Raw genomic sequence first — 19,716 nt, 5'->3', positions numbered from 1 at the left:
ATCCATTTTCAGTTCTGCTTACCTGGCACTGAGGTTGAACAGCCATCGCAGTCCATTGAAACGGCGCTGGTTTTCAGCTTAGCCAATCTATCAGTGAAAGAAGCAACAGGCATTTTGAGGAATCTCCTAAATGCCACCTAAATGTATTTTTAAAGCCCCTATATGTAACCTTTATGAAATGAGGGTGCTGAGTCAGGGGCTTTGTTTCAGGCAACAGAATGGGCGATAAAGCTTTCCCCCAAATGATTAGCTGCCACTTTTTCATGTAAATCCAAGAAGTCATTGGGGCTAGGTCTGTTGCATTAATGATTATTGCATATAATGATTTTATATGACAAGCAAGGCTAGTTGGGCCCTTTCCACTTTAGTAGTCATGAGGTCTGTTTGATCTACTCCAAAAAGGGAACGGCAGGCTAGATGGCTTAAGTGTTCAGTTTTGACAGAAGCCCAGTAGTGAAACAGGAGAGTTGCCCGACTCCTTCATGGAACTTGTGACAGGGGTGTGGCTCAAACCCCTTATGGGAAGGGGGGCACGCAGACAGGCAGATGCAGGAGCTGGGGCGAGCGCTTTTGGGCTCCAGCCACACAGTAGCATCTAGGAGTGTGTTAGGATTAATGGTCTTTTAGCAGTTGCCGTCTGTGGACAGCTAAGTGTTAAAACAGCTCAGTGGAGAGTCAGGGTGACAGCCTTTTACACCCTGCCCTCTTGATACCAGGGTCCTTGTCCAGCATGCAGTAAGAATCAGGTCACACACAAACTTGAAGGATGGTGAATATAGGGCTTTAACTGAGTGGTGGAGGTGGCTCTCAGCGGGATGGATGGGGAGCTGTTAAAGGGGATGGAGTGGGAAGATGATCTTCCCCTGGAGTTCAGCCGTCCTGCAACCAATCTCCTCTCCAACCATCTCCAGCGAAACTCTTGACGTTCAGATGCTCCTTCTCTTCTCTCCTTCTCTGCCACTCTTCTGCTTGTGGAGCCTAGGGTTTAGGGTTTATATGGGTATAGGATAAGGGGGCATGGCAGGCCAAATGGCAACATTTGGGCACAAAAACAGGAATGCCTGTTCCCAATTAGGGCCGTGGGTTTCCAGGCTTGAGGGTGGGGCCTTTGTCAGGGTGCTGCCCTCTTCTACCCAGTATTTCCCTGCTTCCTGTCCATATCAGTAGTAGCTAATACTTAGTTGTTTTTCAGAAGGCATGTATCTGGCCAGCCATGTCAAGGAGTCCAGGCATCCAAAACTCCAAGGGCACCTCTGGATGAAGCGTATCTCCTTTTACCAGGGTCTCCAATCAGCAAAGTAATCAGTTACGGGATATTCTGTAGCTCAAAGGTATCAATAGGTTTGTGTAGCCTCAAAGATACTAGTACCTATCTAAATGGGGCTCTTTCTGCTTGGGCTCTAGCACTTATAGGGCAGAAAAGTTCAAGCATATAACATGTCATTTTCTGCTATATATTCAGATGCAAAAAAGAACAACAGTGCATTGAATTGGTTCAACAGGTCATACCGAAAAGGTCATGTTAACTTTCCTTTCCTATTACGAACCTTGCCCAAACCCTATCAGTTGAAACCGAGTGGACCCTTCCCCAACAGGACTGTGTAAGATGGTGAACTGGGCACCTGTATTCAACACAGCCATACAAGTTTGCACCCCTTTCTCCTATAAAGTCCCCCAGCATATTCAGATGGGTACATGTGGTGGTTGGTCCTCCTTTGAGATAAGGAGTCCTGGGCCCCATCCCTAATCATCTTTCTCCTTAAAGCCGCTGAGGTCAGGTTAAAGGTGGAGGGAGAAACAAGGGAACATGGGGTTGGGGTGGAAGGCTCCACGCCAGTATGCAAGGCTTTACATCCACTTTTAGTATTAAGTAGTATAGCAGCTGCTTGGAGCTCAAATAAATGAAATTCCAATGATTTTGGTCCCCAAAACAAAGCAAAATCTGACAATGTTTTGGCATTGGGGACCCTTTGACTCAGCAACCATGGACACATGGTCTTCAGACTGAAGCCACTGGGTTTGTGTCCTTTGCCTGACTCTAGCTTGACTTACATTGACATTTTTCTTCTTTTTTAGGAGTTCGTCTTAATTGACAGCATCTTCATCAGTACCAAGAAATATCTCTTAAGTTCTGGCCCGGTTTTAACATAAAAGATAGAGCACTTTTCCAAGGTTGGGGGACCAACTGCAAGAATTTATCTAGAATTCTCTGGGTCAGTTTCTCATTCTTCAGTAGGTCGCCTTCATCAGCACAGTAAACTCAATTCAGGACAGTAAAAGACCAAATACTAGTTAATGCCTCTTCTATCCCTTCTCACAGGAGTTTGTCTCAGGGATATATCCCTGAGATGCCAATGCTCTCTGAAAGCAACCAAGACCCACTGGAAAAAAAAAATCCTTTGTTATTTTCTCTGAATGGATATTAAGTCTGGCATGACAGACTGCCAGGAGGAGCTGAGCCATAAAATAGCCCACTTGTTGCCCTTGTTCCTTAACAACCATGATGTGCCCTGCCACCATATGTCCCAAGCAAAACAGCCAAAGTTCTAATGATTCACCTATTGTCTAAGAAGGTACACCCTTCAGCCCACTCAGGATATATCTTAGTACTAATTGTTATAGTGGGGTGGACTTGAAGCTAACTGGCAAACTGGTGAGGAAACACCTCTCCAAATGCCCAGAAAAGGGTTAGCAAAAAACAAGGGACCATTTGGGTAACTATCACTGGACCTACTTTCTGATACTTGGCCTGCAACCACTGCCCCATTTGCTCCTCATTAACAGGCAATGAAGTTGAGGACCATGTATCATCAGGTTGATCACGAAATCTGGTCAACATGCTTGCTAACAATTACTAAGGACTTCCTACGAATCATGTTAATGAGCCCCAAAGCCCTCCTCCTCTTCCAGAAAGCTATGTGTCTGTCAGCATCCCATCCTCATGACCAAAAACCATCAAGAACAGTGAAGGGTCTGAGATTTTGCTCTATTGCAAGCGCCTGCCATATTCATCAAAACTGGTAAAAGACATACTAGGTCACATACAAAGAACTTTATTACTTATGGTACAGTAAGCAGGGCATGATAGTCCGCAACTTTTTTTTTTTTTTTTTTGAGATGGAGTCTCGCTGTCACCCAGACTGGAGTGCAGTGGTGTAATCTCAGCTCACTGCAATCTCCGCCTCCCGGGTTCAAGCAATTCTCATGTCTCAGCCTCCAGAGTAGCTGGGATTACAGGTGTGCACCATACCATGCCTGGGTAATTTTTGTATTTTTAGTAGAGATGGGGTTTCACCATGTTGGCCCGGCTGATCTCAAACTCCTGACCTCAGGTGATCCGCCTGCCTCAGCCTCCCAAAGTGCTGGGATTACAGGCATGAGCCACTGTGCCTGGCCTGATAATCAGCATTTTAACAATCAGTTCTTCCTTATACCGAAGTCCCAGAAGAGTGACCAGATTAGGCCCAGATGGGTGCCTGCATTTACAGTAGGTTGTATTACAAAGAAGAAATATTAAGCTTAGGGAACCCAATCTTTTATAATGGGCAGTAAGCATGCCTTCACTCTGAAGGGAAGACACTATCTTCCAAGGTTGCACACAAACTTAAACCTCTGCTCCAGAAGTTAAAAGCGAGGGGAAGACAGGGGAGAGAAAGGCTCTATATCTTCCAAGATTGTTCACTATACAAATATCCTCAAAAACACAGTACGGGACACAAGAAGTCTGTGCCTTTCTTAGAAAGACATATAGAAATGCAAGAGATCTATGGCGAATTGCTTCTCAACTGGTATGTAGAAAAATGGAAAAATGCAAAGGCAATTTTGCTCTTTGTGCAGAAGTCACTCCAACTTGTGGTGAGATACTCCAAGATTTATACACAAATTTTAAGGGACTCCTAAGATTTTTAAAACTCACCAATAACAACTCTGCCCATATTGACCCACTTCACCAACTTACAACACATTACTTTGGCAGTCCATCAAAGCACAACTCCAATATCATAAGTACCATTTACATTTTCAATTTTAATTTTCTCCTCAGCCTTTTTCCTTTTCTTTTAATTTGACTAACTTCACACATAAGCCCAGACAATCTTCACTGCTGCATGTTAGCCAAAATAGAGTTCTTCCAATAAATCCTCAGGAGAGAACCAGGGAAGCTTGATTAAAGGAGAGATTTTTAAAGTCATGGAGGTCAAAACAGGTTCCCTTTCCGGCAATTCAGTTTGGCATGACTGCAACATGATTATCTTAGTAAGAACTTTCAAATTTTAAAACAAAAATATACTAAGCACATCCTAGTATCACAAGAAATAGGGCTAGCAGTTACATAAGGGAAGCTGACTTATCTTAACATTCATCTATTAAGCCCTATTTTGTTCCATGACCCAGGTTTAAAAGACTGCCATTACAATTAAACCTCCATCCCCCAAAGAACCCTGTCTACAAGGGCTTATAAAGGAAGGGATAAGAGCCAAATTCCAGGTTGGCCTCAGTTATGTCTAAATGTCAACTTGCTTATCCCACACAGTGAAACATACGAACATCGTAAGGCAGATCTCTTTTAAGGGAAAGGGGTCAGGTTCCCTAGTTTTTCACCCCAAAGGATAGACAGGAATGTGCTGGTCTCTATGATTCTATGACCAGATAGAATCACAGTATGTTTACCATTTCATTATAATTCTTTACACTCTAGACATTATGTTCTCAAACCACTCTGTTTTAGAGAAGATCTCAATGTTTTAGTAAAGTGCAAACACCATCAGTCTGCTGTTATTGTCTCCATGTGTATGTTCTGGATTAAGGCACTTTTTTTTGTTTGGATTACAAACCACATTACTTGATAAATATCTGAGAAAAATGGGAGTGAGTGAGTTGGAAATCAAAGTAGATTTCACTTATTCTATGAATACAATCCTTCTAAGAACAAAGATTCTTGCAAGTGTTTAGTTTTCTAAATAACTTTATAATGGAACAGAACCGTAACCCAGCAAAAAGAGCCAAGGTTCTTATTTTGGAATAATTTATTCTCTTTTGGTCAAGCAGGTCAACAATAAGGTCATCAATTGCCTTGGCAACACACCTCCATTTCCACCACTGCAATGCATTAATGAGTTTATTTATGCCTTGCTTTATCTACAAAGAATTTTTTTCCTATTAGAACTATTAACATGAGCCTAGTTCCACTATGCTTTTTCAAGGAAGATTTATTACAATGGGATGGAAAATAAGATCATTTCCCAAAAAAGTCACCTTCAGTTTTCAACAGAGAAACATTATGCTTTATTCCATATCTCTTTGGATAAGCAATATTTGATAATATTTCCAGCATAAGATGTCAGCAGTTCTTCTAACACCAAATGACTAAGAACTTTTATTCAAGAGCCAGAGTTGCTTATATTGGCATCTATATAACACAACCTCAACATCTAATTTCCTGGTGTTGAAAAAAAGTCAAATCCCTGCTTCTTTAATTTACGAGTATAAAACATATTACCTTAAAAGCTATTTCCATGTCTCAAACTTTTAAAGCACAATTTTAACCCAATAAAATAAACACACCCACTACAATGCCTCCTGTGATGTTAACACACACTCTACTTTCCCCTACAAAACTTGAAATAAGGTTGTTGTTGTTTTTTGTTTTGTTTTTACTTATAATTGCCATCCTTCTTAAATATGTAGGGAATCTCAATATTTGACTGAGTTTTCTCAACAAGGAAATAGTGGCAATACTGACTTACCTCCCAGAGCTTAAACAGTTTGAAAATGTTTTATTGCTCAATCCTTGTATTTAAAGAGTTAGTCACCAGGAAGTCAGTGGCAAGCTGGCCCAAAGCTGGGTCACCCTGGGCAGGAAGTGGCTGAGAAAACTGTAGCAGATTTTAAACTTTTCAAAATCTGCTGGCCACTTTGGCTAAACACAAAGACCACCTACTCCACTATTCCCTCCCAGCTATCACAGCAAAAAGTACTCACCAGAATAGACAGGAAGGAGACACCTCTGAGGAACACCACCAAGGTAACCGTCTGGAGTTTATGGATATTTAATATATGCCAGAAACAAAATTACACATTTTGTCATATTATAAACATTAAAATAGGCCAGTCCACAGACCACCTAGAATTCCTTCACAGATTATACTGTAAATCCAAACTACAGGACTTTCTGAAATGCAGGCAATTTGCTAGGTGATATTGTTGCTGTAAGCACATGAGGAATACAGTGGTAACAGAAAACCAGAGCAATCCTGGAAATGATCTGCTGTAACTTACGCCGAAAGTAATAAGATCCTAACGCCAAAAAATAAAATTCTGTCATTAAAATAAGAGGGCTTGAGACCTATGCTCTAAAACCAAAATAGTTTGGAAGTAATCAGGTTTCTTTTTTACTTATGAGTACCAATTAAACAAATTATACTCTGAGCCTAGTGACATTTCAGGAATGGGAAACTGAACTTCCTGATTAATATGAAAATAAGCCTCATAATAGGAATTATAGTTTAGAAGACCTCAATTAGTAGTAATAACAAATAATTTCAAATATTTTTTAAGTGTTGGATAATTTTTAAGGATAATGTGACTAAAATTAATATTCCAACTTTCCAGAACTATTTGGACTAATTTTTGTGACCACCCAAAAAAGGGGCTAAGCTAAAATTTCATATTCCAAATTGAGTCAGTGACAAAGTTTCAAACTCACCTCCCATATAACCTCGAAACATTTTAAATAAGATGGTTTATAACAGAAAAACTGAAAATAAATCATCTTTGAATACTTTAAGATTTCCCCCCAGTGTACCACAAATCACATCCAGAAACCCAAACAAAATAATCAGTGAAATGTTTGAGATCTGCTGCTGAAATCCTGAACTATAAGACAAGAAAAGGACAGAGACCAAAGCAGATAGCCTAATGTCTCTTTGCTTGGGCAGCACTAGACTTTTAGAGGTCCTAAGCTGTGCACATTAATACTCTGAGTCCATAAAAGTCAGCAGTAACACCAAAATAATAATAATAATAAATAATATAGGCTCTGGTTAGAGAGAGAGGATCCGTTTACTGCCACCCTGCTGAGGTACATTTGACCACCAAAGGCAAGAAAGCTATTAGCATCCTGAATTCATGGGTATAGTGGTTTTCAAGCAAGATATTTTCATGATGGACACAATGTGGACTCAGCAAAGTTTCTCCTTCAAGAAAAATATAGCTTCTATTTCAAAGGGCACTGATTAGGCTTAATACCATTAGGGAACCATCAAGCATTTGTGTTGCTGTTACTGCTTTTAACTATCAGTTACTTTCTAAACCAAAAATTGTGGGTAGTTAACTTGACCAACAGTCAACAGTTAGGAATGCAGGAGCAAATCCAAGGTACAAAAGAGCTTCAAATGTAGACAGGCCTTAAGGAGTTTGGAATCTTTTTAGGTTGTCAGGTCTTAGCCTTTCTTATCATCACTATTAGCATTGTTATTACTTCCTTGTCTGGAATTTCTAAATAAAAATTTATTTCCCTCATCACATCCCCCCTGAAGACACCTAGATATGACACAATTTTAGAAATCCTCAATATGGTTTATTAGTGGCAATGTAAATCGATGACAATCAAAAACCAAATAAACATATCTACCAAATCAGTAAATTCGTCACTACTATTAATTGCTTATAATATATCCAGCAGATGTTTTAAAAGTCAACAATATTAATTCCCTTTGTAGATGAATTGTAAAAAAATAACTGTTTTGAGTCTATCTCCATCAGTACTTGAAAGTACAAATATACATTAAATAAGATTATAAAGACTGTAATACATACAACAAAAAAGTCTATAAAACAAAGATAACTTTAAAAGCATTGCTCAATTTACTTTGTAGCTTTTCTATATAAAATATTTTAAAACCGTACCTATTTTCTGGATCATACATGAAAGTTCACATCCAGATGTCTTTTTAAATCAATTCTTATTCTTTCTTCATTGTCAAAATCTTAATTTTCATTCCTGGGTGGATTTTTCTTCCTTGGCAATTCTTTTTGTTACCCCACTAAAATATTTCTCACGGAAGGAATTATGACCTTGGTATGGCAGAAAATGATCACTTAGCAGATGTGAATACTGGTCCCGATTCTGTTTGGTTGGAAAATACAAAACGTAAAAATTATTTTAGTTAGCTCATACCAAAGCAGTTGTTTACCTTAAGCAAAAATCTTAAGCAAAATCTCACTCCCTAGTGCATATTTATCTTCCTTCACTACCTGAATTAGAAATATACCATCACTTTACATCCTTATCATGCTTGGATATCCAAAGTGTTTTCATTTACCTCATTAAAGCCTCACAAAAGTCCTCTGTACAGAGGACAAATTTCTTTTTTTTTTTTTTTTTGCCTCAGGGCAAAGAGTGGTTCCAGGTAACAGAGTCAAGGTTATAACTTTCTTCTGATTCCCAGTTCAGCACATACTGAAGTCATCTGTGCCTATGGATAAAAAGTACTAAACAAGGAAGCTTCTACTCAAGAAAAAGGTGTGAACCAACAAAATAATGCATTTGTGTGAGGTCATAAAGACACACAAAATTGTCTGGAGGTATTTCTATATTCAGTTAATGAAATAAACAATTCGTGGAAACTTTAAGTGAACATAGTAGATGAAGATACAGGCTAAACAAGAGATTTCCACACTTGTAGACTTCACAGACAAGTAAGGACTACTGCTCAGACTGACATCTAATGGTAATAGCAACCTGGGTTAATGTCAAACATATTTTGGCTTAGAAAATTGAGGTTCCTGGCAGGAAACACTGAAACACTGGCTTCTCATCCAACTGTGAAAAATATCTAATTAGACATAAAATCTCATTTCCCATGTGCTTCTATAAATTCATATTCAATTACACCTGGATTAATGCGATTTTTGAGGACAGGTATGGAGACTTAAATGGAAAACATGAAGCCTAATTTTTTATCCAGATTTCAGTATCAAAATGGTAGCTAAAAATATAAAAATATATCTGGAATATAACAATCCTCAAAATATTTTTTCATTTTTGCAAAAATATTTTTGCCTGTATAAAATGAGTACCTTCATTTTTCCATCATACCTAACATTAATAAAAATCCACATTTAGCCAAAATAATGTTGGCACATTTGTTTATTCAGAAACTATTTTTGCCATATATATTTTTAAAATCACACCAAAAACCCAGATTATTAAAAATTAAACATGCCCAGATTTCCTGATTCATCAGAGAAATAGGTAGCTACTGAAATTTTATGGCACCCAAGTATATTCCAGTTCCAAATTCCTGCAAACATATGAAAACATGTCAAAGGTTACTATTAATAACTTTATTAATTATTAATTAATAAATTATCTATTATTTTTAAATTATTAATAAAATATCTATTAATATATACAATCCCCAAAAAGACAAATTTTAGAGAGTCAACGTGTCGGTATACAACTAAAGATACCAAATGAAAGGTAACATTTGCTGGGTATTTTGTATGGACCAAAAACAATACTAAATGCTTTATATGTACTACCTAATAAAACTTGTCAGCTCTAAGAAATAAGTAAACGGTTAGTACCATTTTACAGATGAGGAATTATTTAAGAGTACAGGCCCAAGATAATACACCTGGTAAGTGGCAGAGCTAGGCTTTGAACACAGATCCGTTTGACTCTAAAGACTGCACCCTTAATTACAACGTAATGAGGTTTTCTCCAAAACAGCTATCTTTTTCCCCAACTCAAGAAGCAGGAGGAGCGCTAAGAATATAGGTGATGGACTAAGGCCATGACAGCTGAACTGCCCACCAAGAAAGAAGTAGAACTGGATGAAAGGTCTTACTAATGAAGGCCTATTAACTAAGGACATATTTCAATGGCACAGACTTTTCATATCAAAAGGAGGTATAAGAGCCACAGGGAAGCTGAAGGATAACAAAACCCTGAAAGAACAGGTGACTCCACAGGTGGACTCAAGTCTGGTCCACATATCAGGACTGTGCCAGGACAACGGCAACAAAGAACAATGTTCCACCATTTAACGTCAACTACTTCAACTTTCATCAAAAGTCTGACTGAAGTCCATCAACTACTCCTCCAGGTATTCGAAATTCTGTCCTTATGTCAGTAAGATCATTAGAAAACTTGACCACTTCCTGAGCTGTGTTAGCTTAATCCTGGCAGAATGTTTTTCTTCGGTTTTTATTTTAAAGCTATGTCCAGATGCTGTCATCTTTTCAGCTACTATGTTGATCCTCACAATTCTTGGCATCGTTCCCCATCCAGTCATCAAAATCAGAAACCTGGGTCAAATCCCTCTTCTCAGATTTGGTCAGTCCTAAAATCTTGGCTCGTATATCCTAAACATCTCAAATCCACTTCTCTCCACTCATAACTCCAATATTTAATCTAGGCCTCCCTCATCCTCGCCTCTTTTCCCTAAATGGCCAGCTGCCTTGCCTCCAGTGGTTCCTTCTCTAGTGTATTCTCCATACTGAGACCAAACCTAATTTATTAAAATGCAAATTTAATATGCCAACCGCTTGGCTAAAATCTAAATAAGTTCAAATTTTCCATAATTCTCAGGCTTTCCCTTGATATTTGGGACTTACATTCAATTACCTATCACTTTGCAGAATTACATCTCACTTTCCTCTGTACAAGGGGAATCAGAATGCAGTCAGGTCTTCTAGCTCTGCCCTCATGTCCACTACTCTCCTCATGGCCCCTCTAGGCCATGCAAGATCACCTCCCCCTCAAACTGCCTGTGGATTACTTCATGGAATATTCTAGAACTGCAGTAGTAAGGAGGCTAAGGTAGGACAGAAGCGTGATTCCAGCAAACTGACCCAGGCTCAGTTACTAGCTTGCCTAGCTGACCTAAGCTGTGGTTATGCAGCTCACAAGAGGGAGGCAGAAGACAAAGCCCCAAGCACAGTGGAAGATGGGCTTCCTCCATGGACCAAAGGAAGGGATTAATAATATAGTTTATCTTTGACCAGAGGAATAGAAATAGGGCAACTGTTGGTAATAAAATCAGAGAATATAAAGATTAGAGTCAGAGACTGGGAACGAACAGCAAAAGCCTGAAAAATCTAAAAGTAATGATTAAAATGTATGCTAACGATTATTGAGAAAACATTCACTACTTAAGACATTCTTTACTGTAATAGTTTAGACCTCTCAGAATAAAGGTAAAATAAGCCCTTAACCGACCATGTGTTCTACTCAGTGCTATGGGGACATGGTGGCAAAGACATACATGCTACTGGAGAAGTTGGGAAAGATCATTAACCCTAGAAATGCAACTCCTGGGAGGAAAATCCTATTTTCTTATTTCCCAGGTAGTAGAGCAGAATCAGTGTGAAGTGTACGTTTGGGTTCTGTGCTAAAATTCCCCTTTCTAGAAGACCAAATGACTCCTGATTGCAAAACACAACATCTATCATTTATAACAGAAACTCTGGAAAACCCAAAAGCTCCAAATCCCTTACGCAGCCAGAGATCTGGCAGGCGCCAGTCTATTATCTAGCAGCACGAGTCCTGCTTCGAGTAAGACATTCCAAGGACTTTGGCTACTATTTTCACTTAAGTGGAAAGACCATAGTTCATAAAATGTTTCTCAAGAAACACTCAGTATGTCTATGGTCCAACACATATCACATATAATCATACATATAAATACCACATATCTATGAACGATGCACATTTAAAATACACCCAGACCATACGAAATATACTATACTCTATGCAGCATTCAGAACTTATATTACCTTAATGCTAAAAAAAATGGCAAACTCATTTTTTGTTTTCTCTTTTCTCTCTACCTCTCTTTCATCCTATCTTTGGTTTAGTTTGCCAGGGCTTACATCTGAGATGATGATATTCAACTCTACATATTTTTCATCACCTTTTCATGACTCTTCTCTATTCACATTCCCTGCGCATCTCAACCAGGAATATCTACAAGTTTTTTTTTTTTTTTTTTTTTTCAGCACAGTATCTCAAAGGCCAAAGTGCTTACTTAGAAGGAGAAGAGTATCCTCAGCAAACACAATCTTTGATCTCCCCCATTAACTCAAGCTCATCCCAGTGTTTGACTTTTGGTTTCGCTAGCATTTCTAAATCTGTCTACCACTATTTATTGTGATATCATCTACGTATCATAAAACCTGAGTTCTGCCAATGTTTAGTATGCAAAACCTATTTGATGGAAAAATAAAAACACACAAGAATTAGGAAATGGCAAGAGAGAAGACTATGGTGATAAAAACACTACACTTTCCAAATTTCTTAACCATTGGTAGTAATTAAGATGACATGAATAAAATATTAAGACTATTGACTATACTATTATCATTTTTTATAATCAGAAGAGTTTCTGTAGGTAAATTTGTGCTAGCCATAAATGGCTACGTAAGGAAGATATACAGCATTCAGCCCTATCATTTATCCTTTTAAGACAATCAGCAATTGTAAACATTATAAGAAATATACAAGTTATGATTCAAGAAAGGAAGATATATTTCCTACCAACTATGTGTTATTACATAATTATTTAATTTTCTGTATCTTTTTGCAGAAGAGTATCATCTAAATTTTACAGATAGGGACACAAGGGGGCTAAAGAGTTTAAATAATCTACCACAAATCACACAGCTGGTAAGTAGCATTGCCAGAATTGTAGCCTAAATCAGACCTCAAAACTCATGTTTTTCCCATTATGATTCTCTTTTTTTTAGTAGAAATTACATCAAAACAATGGCTAAAGAGTTAATTTCCCACATGGAGGATTAGTGGGTCATTCAAAATAGAGTTTGACATTTAGAGGACATTCCTCACTGAACAGCAACATTATGGTAGCACATATTTCAGATCTAAACTTTTAGGCAGGACTTCTTTAACCACTCTCCCACCCAGCCAATTTCCTGTCCTATCAGTACTGCTAATTCTAAACATAAACCACTCGAGGAATTTTAACACACTTGCCAAAGAAACCAAAGGAAGGCTTACAAATTGGTAGTTTACTTTTATGTGTACACTACCCTCTGCTGGCTGTAGCATAGCAATCCTTTAGAGTACTTTCTGATGTGAACTGAAATAGCTTACAGCACAGCGGACCATGCATCTGCCAGGGGCACCCTGTCTTGTTAGCTGTTTGTGAGTCCCGGATTGCTGTAAACATCTAGAGTCCCACAGTCCCAACATGACCAGGCTGGCCTTTTCCTCAGGGAATGTTAGCCTTTATTCACACCATTTCATTTTTAAATAATGATGGAGAAATAGACAACTACATATTCACCTCATCGATTCTAACGTGTAACACTGTCTCAGTGTCCAACCTAAAATTCCAAATTACTCTCTAGAACAAGAAAGAAAAAGTATATAAACTTGACCTTATTCAAGTCAATCTTTATGTTTACAACTATATATCAAAAATACAGCATTAAAAAGAACCAAAAAAGATGCTAAAAGTATTTCAGCCACTTATAATAAATTTTAATCTAATGCGGAATTCATTCTCAAGAAAATAAATCAAGCTATATGTTCTGTAGTCACATTTGAAACTGCTGCTTTAAATGCAACTCATGACCCTCTGGATTATACTGTAAGAATACATACATAAAAAAAGGTTTCTCGAACTGACCATCATAAACTGCTCAGACTTCCAACATACAAAAGATTCTTCATTGAGAATTCCACTTAGATAAAACTATCCTCCTAATTACTGCCTTCTCCCAGAATTTGCTATTCTCTTTTATCACCTCCTTTTTAAATAAAGGGAAGGTGTTATAATTTTCCATAATACGTCAATTCAGCTGCTTTATTGGTTTGCTTCTCATGAGAAATGAGGCCTAGGGATCATAGGATTAAAATGTTTTTGTCCCACTGATTTTTGAAGAGTAATAACAGGGTAATGATAAAATTCAATGTATTTTCAAACAGAAAACTTTTGGCTAGCCATAACTATCTGTTCCTACTCTTCCTTCAAATGGATGATTTAAATACCACTGATATGATTGTTTTTATTCTAGAACGGCCTAGAGTAATCACTTAAAAGTTAGTATTCTTTCCATAAATATTTATTGCATGGTGAGCAAAAGAGTCAAGGTCTGTGAATTCACAGAGCTTGTATAGTGGTGGGAGAGACAGACATTAAACAATGTACATCCAGACATATATTTACAAACTGTGATTAAACACTGGGAAGAAAAGAATACAGGAAGAATAGAAGGAAACACCTATTCAGATGGGGTGAAGGGAAAGGACAAGAAAAGCTTCTCTAAGGAAGTGACATTTATCTGAGACCTAGGAAGAGGAAACACAGTGTGTGTGAGAAGACTCTGAGACTAAAAGGAGGTAAATCCATTCTGGGACCTGAAAGACGACGACCAGGGTGGGTAACAACTGGTAAGCAAAAGGGAAGGTGGCACAAGATGAGACTGGACAGGCCAGAAGTAGATCAGGCTGACATAAAGGTTATGTAAAGGATTCTGAATTTTATTCTAAATTCTGCAGAAAGCCATTGATGAGATTTAAGCAGAGAAGTTTCCTTATCTATTTATATTCTGAAAGATACTCTGGCCACCATGTAGGGCATGGAATGGAGGGAGAAACTGCAGAAGCAGAGAAATCAGTAGAAGATTATTACAGCAGCCTAAGAAAGCAGTACTGCCCCGTGGTCCTGGGAATGGGGTGGGGAGTAAAAACATATACAAGAAAACAATCATCCGCTCAGTTGTCCCAAGCCAGATTTCTGAAACATCACCCTTAGCTCATCTCCCTCACCCCAATTATCCAATTAGTCACCGAGTCCTGCCACATCTACCTCCCCCCAAAATTCTCAATTCCACCAAGTCCTCTACAATCTCTATTCTAGCTTCCTTGGTTTATAGCCTCATCATCTTTGCCTGACTATTCCAGGAGCCTCCTCAGTGGTATCACAGCTAACTTTCCACAGCTCAAATTCACTAACATAGTGAAGCTAGGAGGACCTTCACAGAACACAGAGCTTCTGCCACTCTCCAAACATCCCCCATGGGCTTGCCCTTTTACCAACAGGATAAACTTGAAACTGTTCGGTAGGTAAGGTCCCTCAACACTGGGCTTCCCTCTCTTTAGTCTTCCAGGTCATCTCCAGCTGTTCCTCCCCCACTGCTCAGTATTTCCAGCTACACTGAAGTCCAGGGTTCCCCGCATGTACCACAATGCCTCTCATGCTTCTGTATCTTGCTTAAATTTTTGGCTTTCCAACCAAATTCCCCACCTCTCTTGCCTCAAGCACCATCTCCTTAGGTAGGTGCTTTCCTATGTTCACACAACACCTCTCATAGATCACTACAGAACACAAGGTGCTATGTTGGAATATGGTTTGAATGGCCATTTCTCCTGATGTGCAAGTTTTCTAAGGATAAGAAGCCTTAGTCTGTTCAGCCCCAACACCTGACACGAATGGTCCCATAAACACATGTTGCGTGATGAAAACTATGGCCTTCCTCTCAAGGAACAGGTAATTAAGTAAGAGAAATAAAGTATACAAAAACAGGAAAAGTATATGAATGTAAAAATTGTTAAGTAAATGGCTTTTTTCCTATTTCTCATAGTACCTTTTCTAAAAGTTCACCTGTCCTCAATTCTTACATTAGTATCTGCTTATTTACTCTCAGCAAAAACAAAAACAAAAAAACTTGCATCCTTCTTTACAGAGCAAACAGCAGTTATCAGATATGAATTTCGTCAACCTCCTTGCCCCAACCACCATGCCCATCCTCTACTACAAACCGGCTCCTACTTGCTTCAGTGTAAAGTCTCATCTCCTGCACCACTCCCGATCAATATAATGATAAAGTCAAAATTCTCTCCTGGTGTCCCTTCATTCCAAGAGGTAATTTAATAGAATTCCTGAAACTTCAGTGAAAATATCTAACGATGATCATCAATTTATAAAATCACTATTCTTTAAAAATAAGATATTTCCACTTTCTAGAGGATGAAGTTGCAGAGCTCTACAGTCATTCAGCAGAAAACCAAATGGCTTCTATTTTAATTGTAGGTCAGGTTTAAGCTGTCCTTTTACTCACTGACAGTTCCTGATAATGAGATAATGATTTCTTCTACCTCACTAGTATTAACCTTAAGTCATTTATAGTCTCAAAGTGACAGTAGTTTATACAAAACAGCAGTTTCATTGCAAACGCTTGAATACAAATGGCTTATGAAATTTATTCTATGATAAGTGAAAACCAGTGATGCTGTCACCATAGTGAAAGCCACCAAACTAGAAGTGTTCATTTAATTTTGTGGGGAAAAGTTTTTTAGATTCATGGAACCGATTAAAGCTATGATACACATTCTTAAGTACGGTGTGAGGAAGAAGGCAAAGAGATGGAAGAGAAAAACAATGGGTCGGTTTATTTTCTTGTAATCAGCAGAGAGTGAAATGAAATATAAATGACAGTGCTGAATATAATGGGGCTCAGTTCAGCTTCAGGGTAATTACCCATGTCCGGCTTTTGTTTAAAAATCCTGCTCTCCTTATCAAAGCTTCCCACTGTTTTACATCTGGTACTGGACAGTAGCTATAGAAACCACTTGTGCTAAAGTTATACAACTATAAACAGCACTAGGCCATTTCCAAACCAAGGACAAGCAGGTCAAAAGTCTGGCATCCAATACTATTAAGAGAAACCTCTAGCATTATTCTTAATGAGAACAAGGTACCATTGGAAACCTTCATCCTTGAATTAGGTATTTACATACAATCTATACTTTTTAAAAATTTCACTACATGATAGTAAGTTACCTAAAATCTATGAAAGTATTTTAATACGTATTAAAATCTTCATATCTAGAGTGCTCAAAATGAGTGACGACGATTAAACTTTGACATCTGGCACTCAACACGTAATTTCTTAATAATTATAAAAAAACATTGGGGATATTAGTCCTTATCATGACAACATAGAAGTATTAACACTTTCTATATGCTATCTACTAGAATCTATACTTTATAAAAGTCAAAACTTTATCTCAAATGATAAAAGAATACAAAGTCAACACACTAAACATTTAATGACCACTTATTAGTTACTGTATCTAATATTTCATTAAAACTAAAAATCTTGTTTAACACTTTCTTGAGTAGCAATAAATGAGTAGCAGACCAAAACATGTGCAGGCATGCACATATATATGCTCTCACTTTAATGTAGAGACTATTCCTCTCCTAGGTGAGTTTTTTAAATTTCCATAATCCATTAAAATAAAAATTAATAAAAAGGAATATGCATTTATACAAAGATCAAAACCAGGCAAACCTATATTGCTTAGGGATGAATTCAATAGTGGTAATATTACAAAAGAAAAGCAAGATAATGATTACCATAACAGTCAGAATAGTAGTTACATTGCAGGAGGAGGTATTTATGATCAACAATGGCCACAAAAGGGGGGATCTTCTGGAGTGATGCATCACTCTATAACCTTGACCTTGGTGGCAGGTACATGTATGTTCACTTTATAATTACTAAATTGTACATTTATGTCTTATGTAAAAAATACACATTAAAAATCTCAGAGTTAGATTCTTAGAAGATCATAAAGTGGAAAGAGGACATAAGTTTACACGTGAATTTGAAAAACACCAGAAAGATAATTCTAAGTTAAATAAGCATATGACAAATAAGAAAAATACAAAATTATACAATGAAGAAAATCTGTCACTCATGCAAGAATTATAAAAGAAGCTCCAAAGGATTATGTTGATTCCACATAGAAACTTCCCATTTCTCTAAATCATTCATACCTTGGAATCCCTGAGTTATATTTATATTTTCAACTGACCTATGCCTAAGATTCTTATAACATTAGTACTTTAAAAATTGTTTTACTGGCATAGCTTAAAAACATGCTGGAACCATAAAGACATATGTTCTCTCAGGCTTCAGAGAACTGCTTATTTCTGCAAATAAAATAGTTCTTTCTAAACAGAACCATAAGATGCAGGATCCAGATATCTTAAATGCCTGCTTTCCTGGAGCTAGTGGGGAAGAGAGTTTTGCTTTTTCATGGCTTATCAAAAACAATAGTTTAAAACTATTATGATAGCATTAACTTAAAAAATCCCGTTTGACAAAATCATTTTATTTGCCTAAGTATAAAAGAAAAATGATCCTCCATGATGTAAACTCAAGAAAAAGTACCACCAACAGCAAAAGAAAAATTCATTTGGAACTAAGTGGACCAAATGAACCTGAAAACTGAATTCAGGCAGCATGATATGCAGCGTCACCAGGCTGCTGTCTGCTTCTCCGAGTCTTTTTTAAGTACCTCAAGTTAAGTCATAATTTATAAATAATGCAAACTGGTTTCCTTCTGACTCGCTATGCAAAATAATTTTTAAAAAGACTCTCTCTTTCTCTCAGATACACACATGAACTTTGATGGTGATAAATATTGGATTGTATGAAGACCTAGAATGAGTTTATGTCCAATATGTCTTTAGTGTCACCATGCCTTGTTTTTCTCACCAATAAATGAGGTTATTACCTGTATCTATCTTACCCTTTGTTTTAAATGCTTCATACCTAATCTCTAATCTTTTATACTTCTAATCAAAAGGGAACCCACAGTTTGGGGAAGAGACAGGCAAAAATCACAATATATTTCAGAAAGAAAAGTCAATCAGAAGAGACTCACTTTAATTCAAATAGCTGTGAAAGAAAAACACAACTAACAACATTAATCCTGAGAAAGGATAATGTCTAATGGAAACAGGCATCAGCATTAGGCCAGCAAAACACCACAGTTTATGATCAGCAACACTACTATCATTCTAATATGTAAACTATTTATCATAAAGACTAATTTCTTCCACTTCAAGCCATCTATAGGTCATTTTCTGAAGTGACCTCAGTGTCTATTATCTCCTTTGTTTTAAAAAATACTGTTATAAAGTTAATAGTTCTTTTGTCCTTCATGGCTTCAAAATCTTTCAGTCCTTTAGTTAAAACCCTCAGTTTTGGCCACACTCCACTCTGATTAATGCATTCATCAGCTTCATGTTACTGGACTCTTTCATTCAATCCAAAATAAAAAATTACATAAACTATCATCAACTGCCACTGTGACCTTCCAGTATTCCTCTTTTAAATAATCTAAACTTATGATGTAGCTATAAAAAAAAGACAACTGATTTATACATTATAACTTTAGTCTAAATTAATAGCCATATAATATCTTGAATTAAACGTACCCATACTTCAAAACTTCTCAAACCACTAGGAATATAAGGTAGCGTGTCAGGTAAATAAACCACAAAATAAATAGGGCACATGATGGCCCACTTAATGTAATAGTAATTTAAAATAACTTTTTATTTTTAATCATGTATCTATTATAGAGTAGACTATAAAAGTTGCATGAATTTTTTAAGCAGATTTCAAGGAAATCTTGAAAAGGCTACCCTGGGTACTCTTTTCATCTGTTCAAGTAGATTCTATGGAGAAGGTTGAGAGAGAATTGTTTCAGGTGACCATCATTGAAAACGTAACTATTATACCTCAGTCTGTTGTGGACAACTCTGGAGATCAGCCTTTTATCCTATACATTTCATATAAGAAAAATGTCTTATAGAAGTAACCACTGTGACTACAACCACATATAGCAGCATCAACTACATGTTGTGTTAAGCGGGACAGCAAGATCTA

The 19,716-nt window shown here is 37.4% G+C and overlaps 1 protein-coding gene and 1 long non-coding RNA gene across 7 annotated transcripts in view; one reads left to right on the top strand and one right to left on the bottom strand.

The window, feature by feature from the left end:
• TRMT11 (tRNA methyltransferase 11 homolog) overlaps positions 1-19,716 on the bottom strand; it is a 124,217-nt gene that overhangs the window by 58,670 nt on the left and 45,831 nt on the right. For 5 of the 6 annotated variants that reach the window (XM_055263198.2, XM_063621130.1, XM_063621145.1 and 2 more), the window contains exon 13: positions 7,555-8,125. In XM_055263198.2, coding sequence (XP_055119173.1) covers positions 7,994-8,125 — 132 coding nt within the window. In that variant the 3' untranslated portion in view covers positions 7,555-7,993. Of the gene's footprint in view, positions 1-7,554; positions 8,126-19,716 lie in introns of those variants that run through there. The other variant, XR_010116592.1, reaches the window with a different exon arrangement.
• Positions 9,762-15,841, top strand: LOC129473131 (uncharacterized). Its single transcript, XR_008654213.1, has 3 exons — positions 9,762-10,109; positions 12,591-12,670; positions 15,715-15,841. It is a non-coding gene; the product is annotated as an uncharacterized lncRNA (long non-coding RNA).

The sequence above is a fragment of the Symphalangus syndactylus genome, chromosome 2 (assembly GCF_028878055.3).
Source record: "Symphalangus syndactylus isolate Jambi chromosome 2, NHGRI_mSymSyn1-v2.1_pri, whole genome shotgun sequence".
Lineage (NCBI taxonomy): Eukaryota > Metazoa > Chordata > Mammalia > Primates > Hylobatidae > Symphalangus > Symphalangus syndactylus.
Note: the sequence above shows the minus strand (reverse complement) of the source record. Positions and strands in the feature narration are given on the sequence as shown.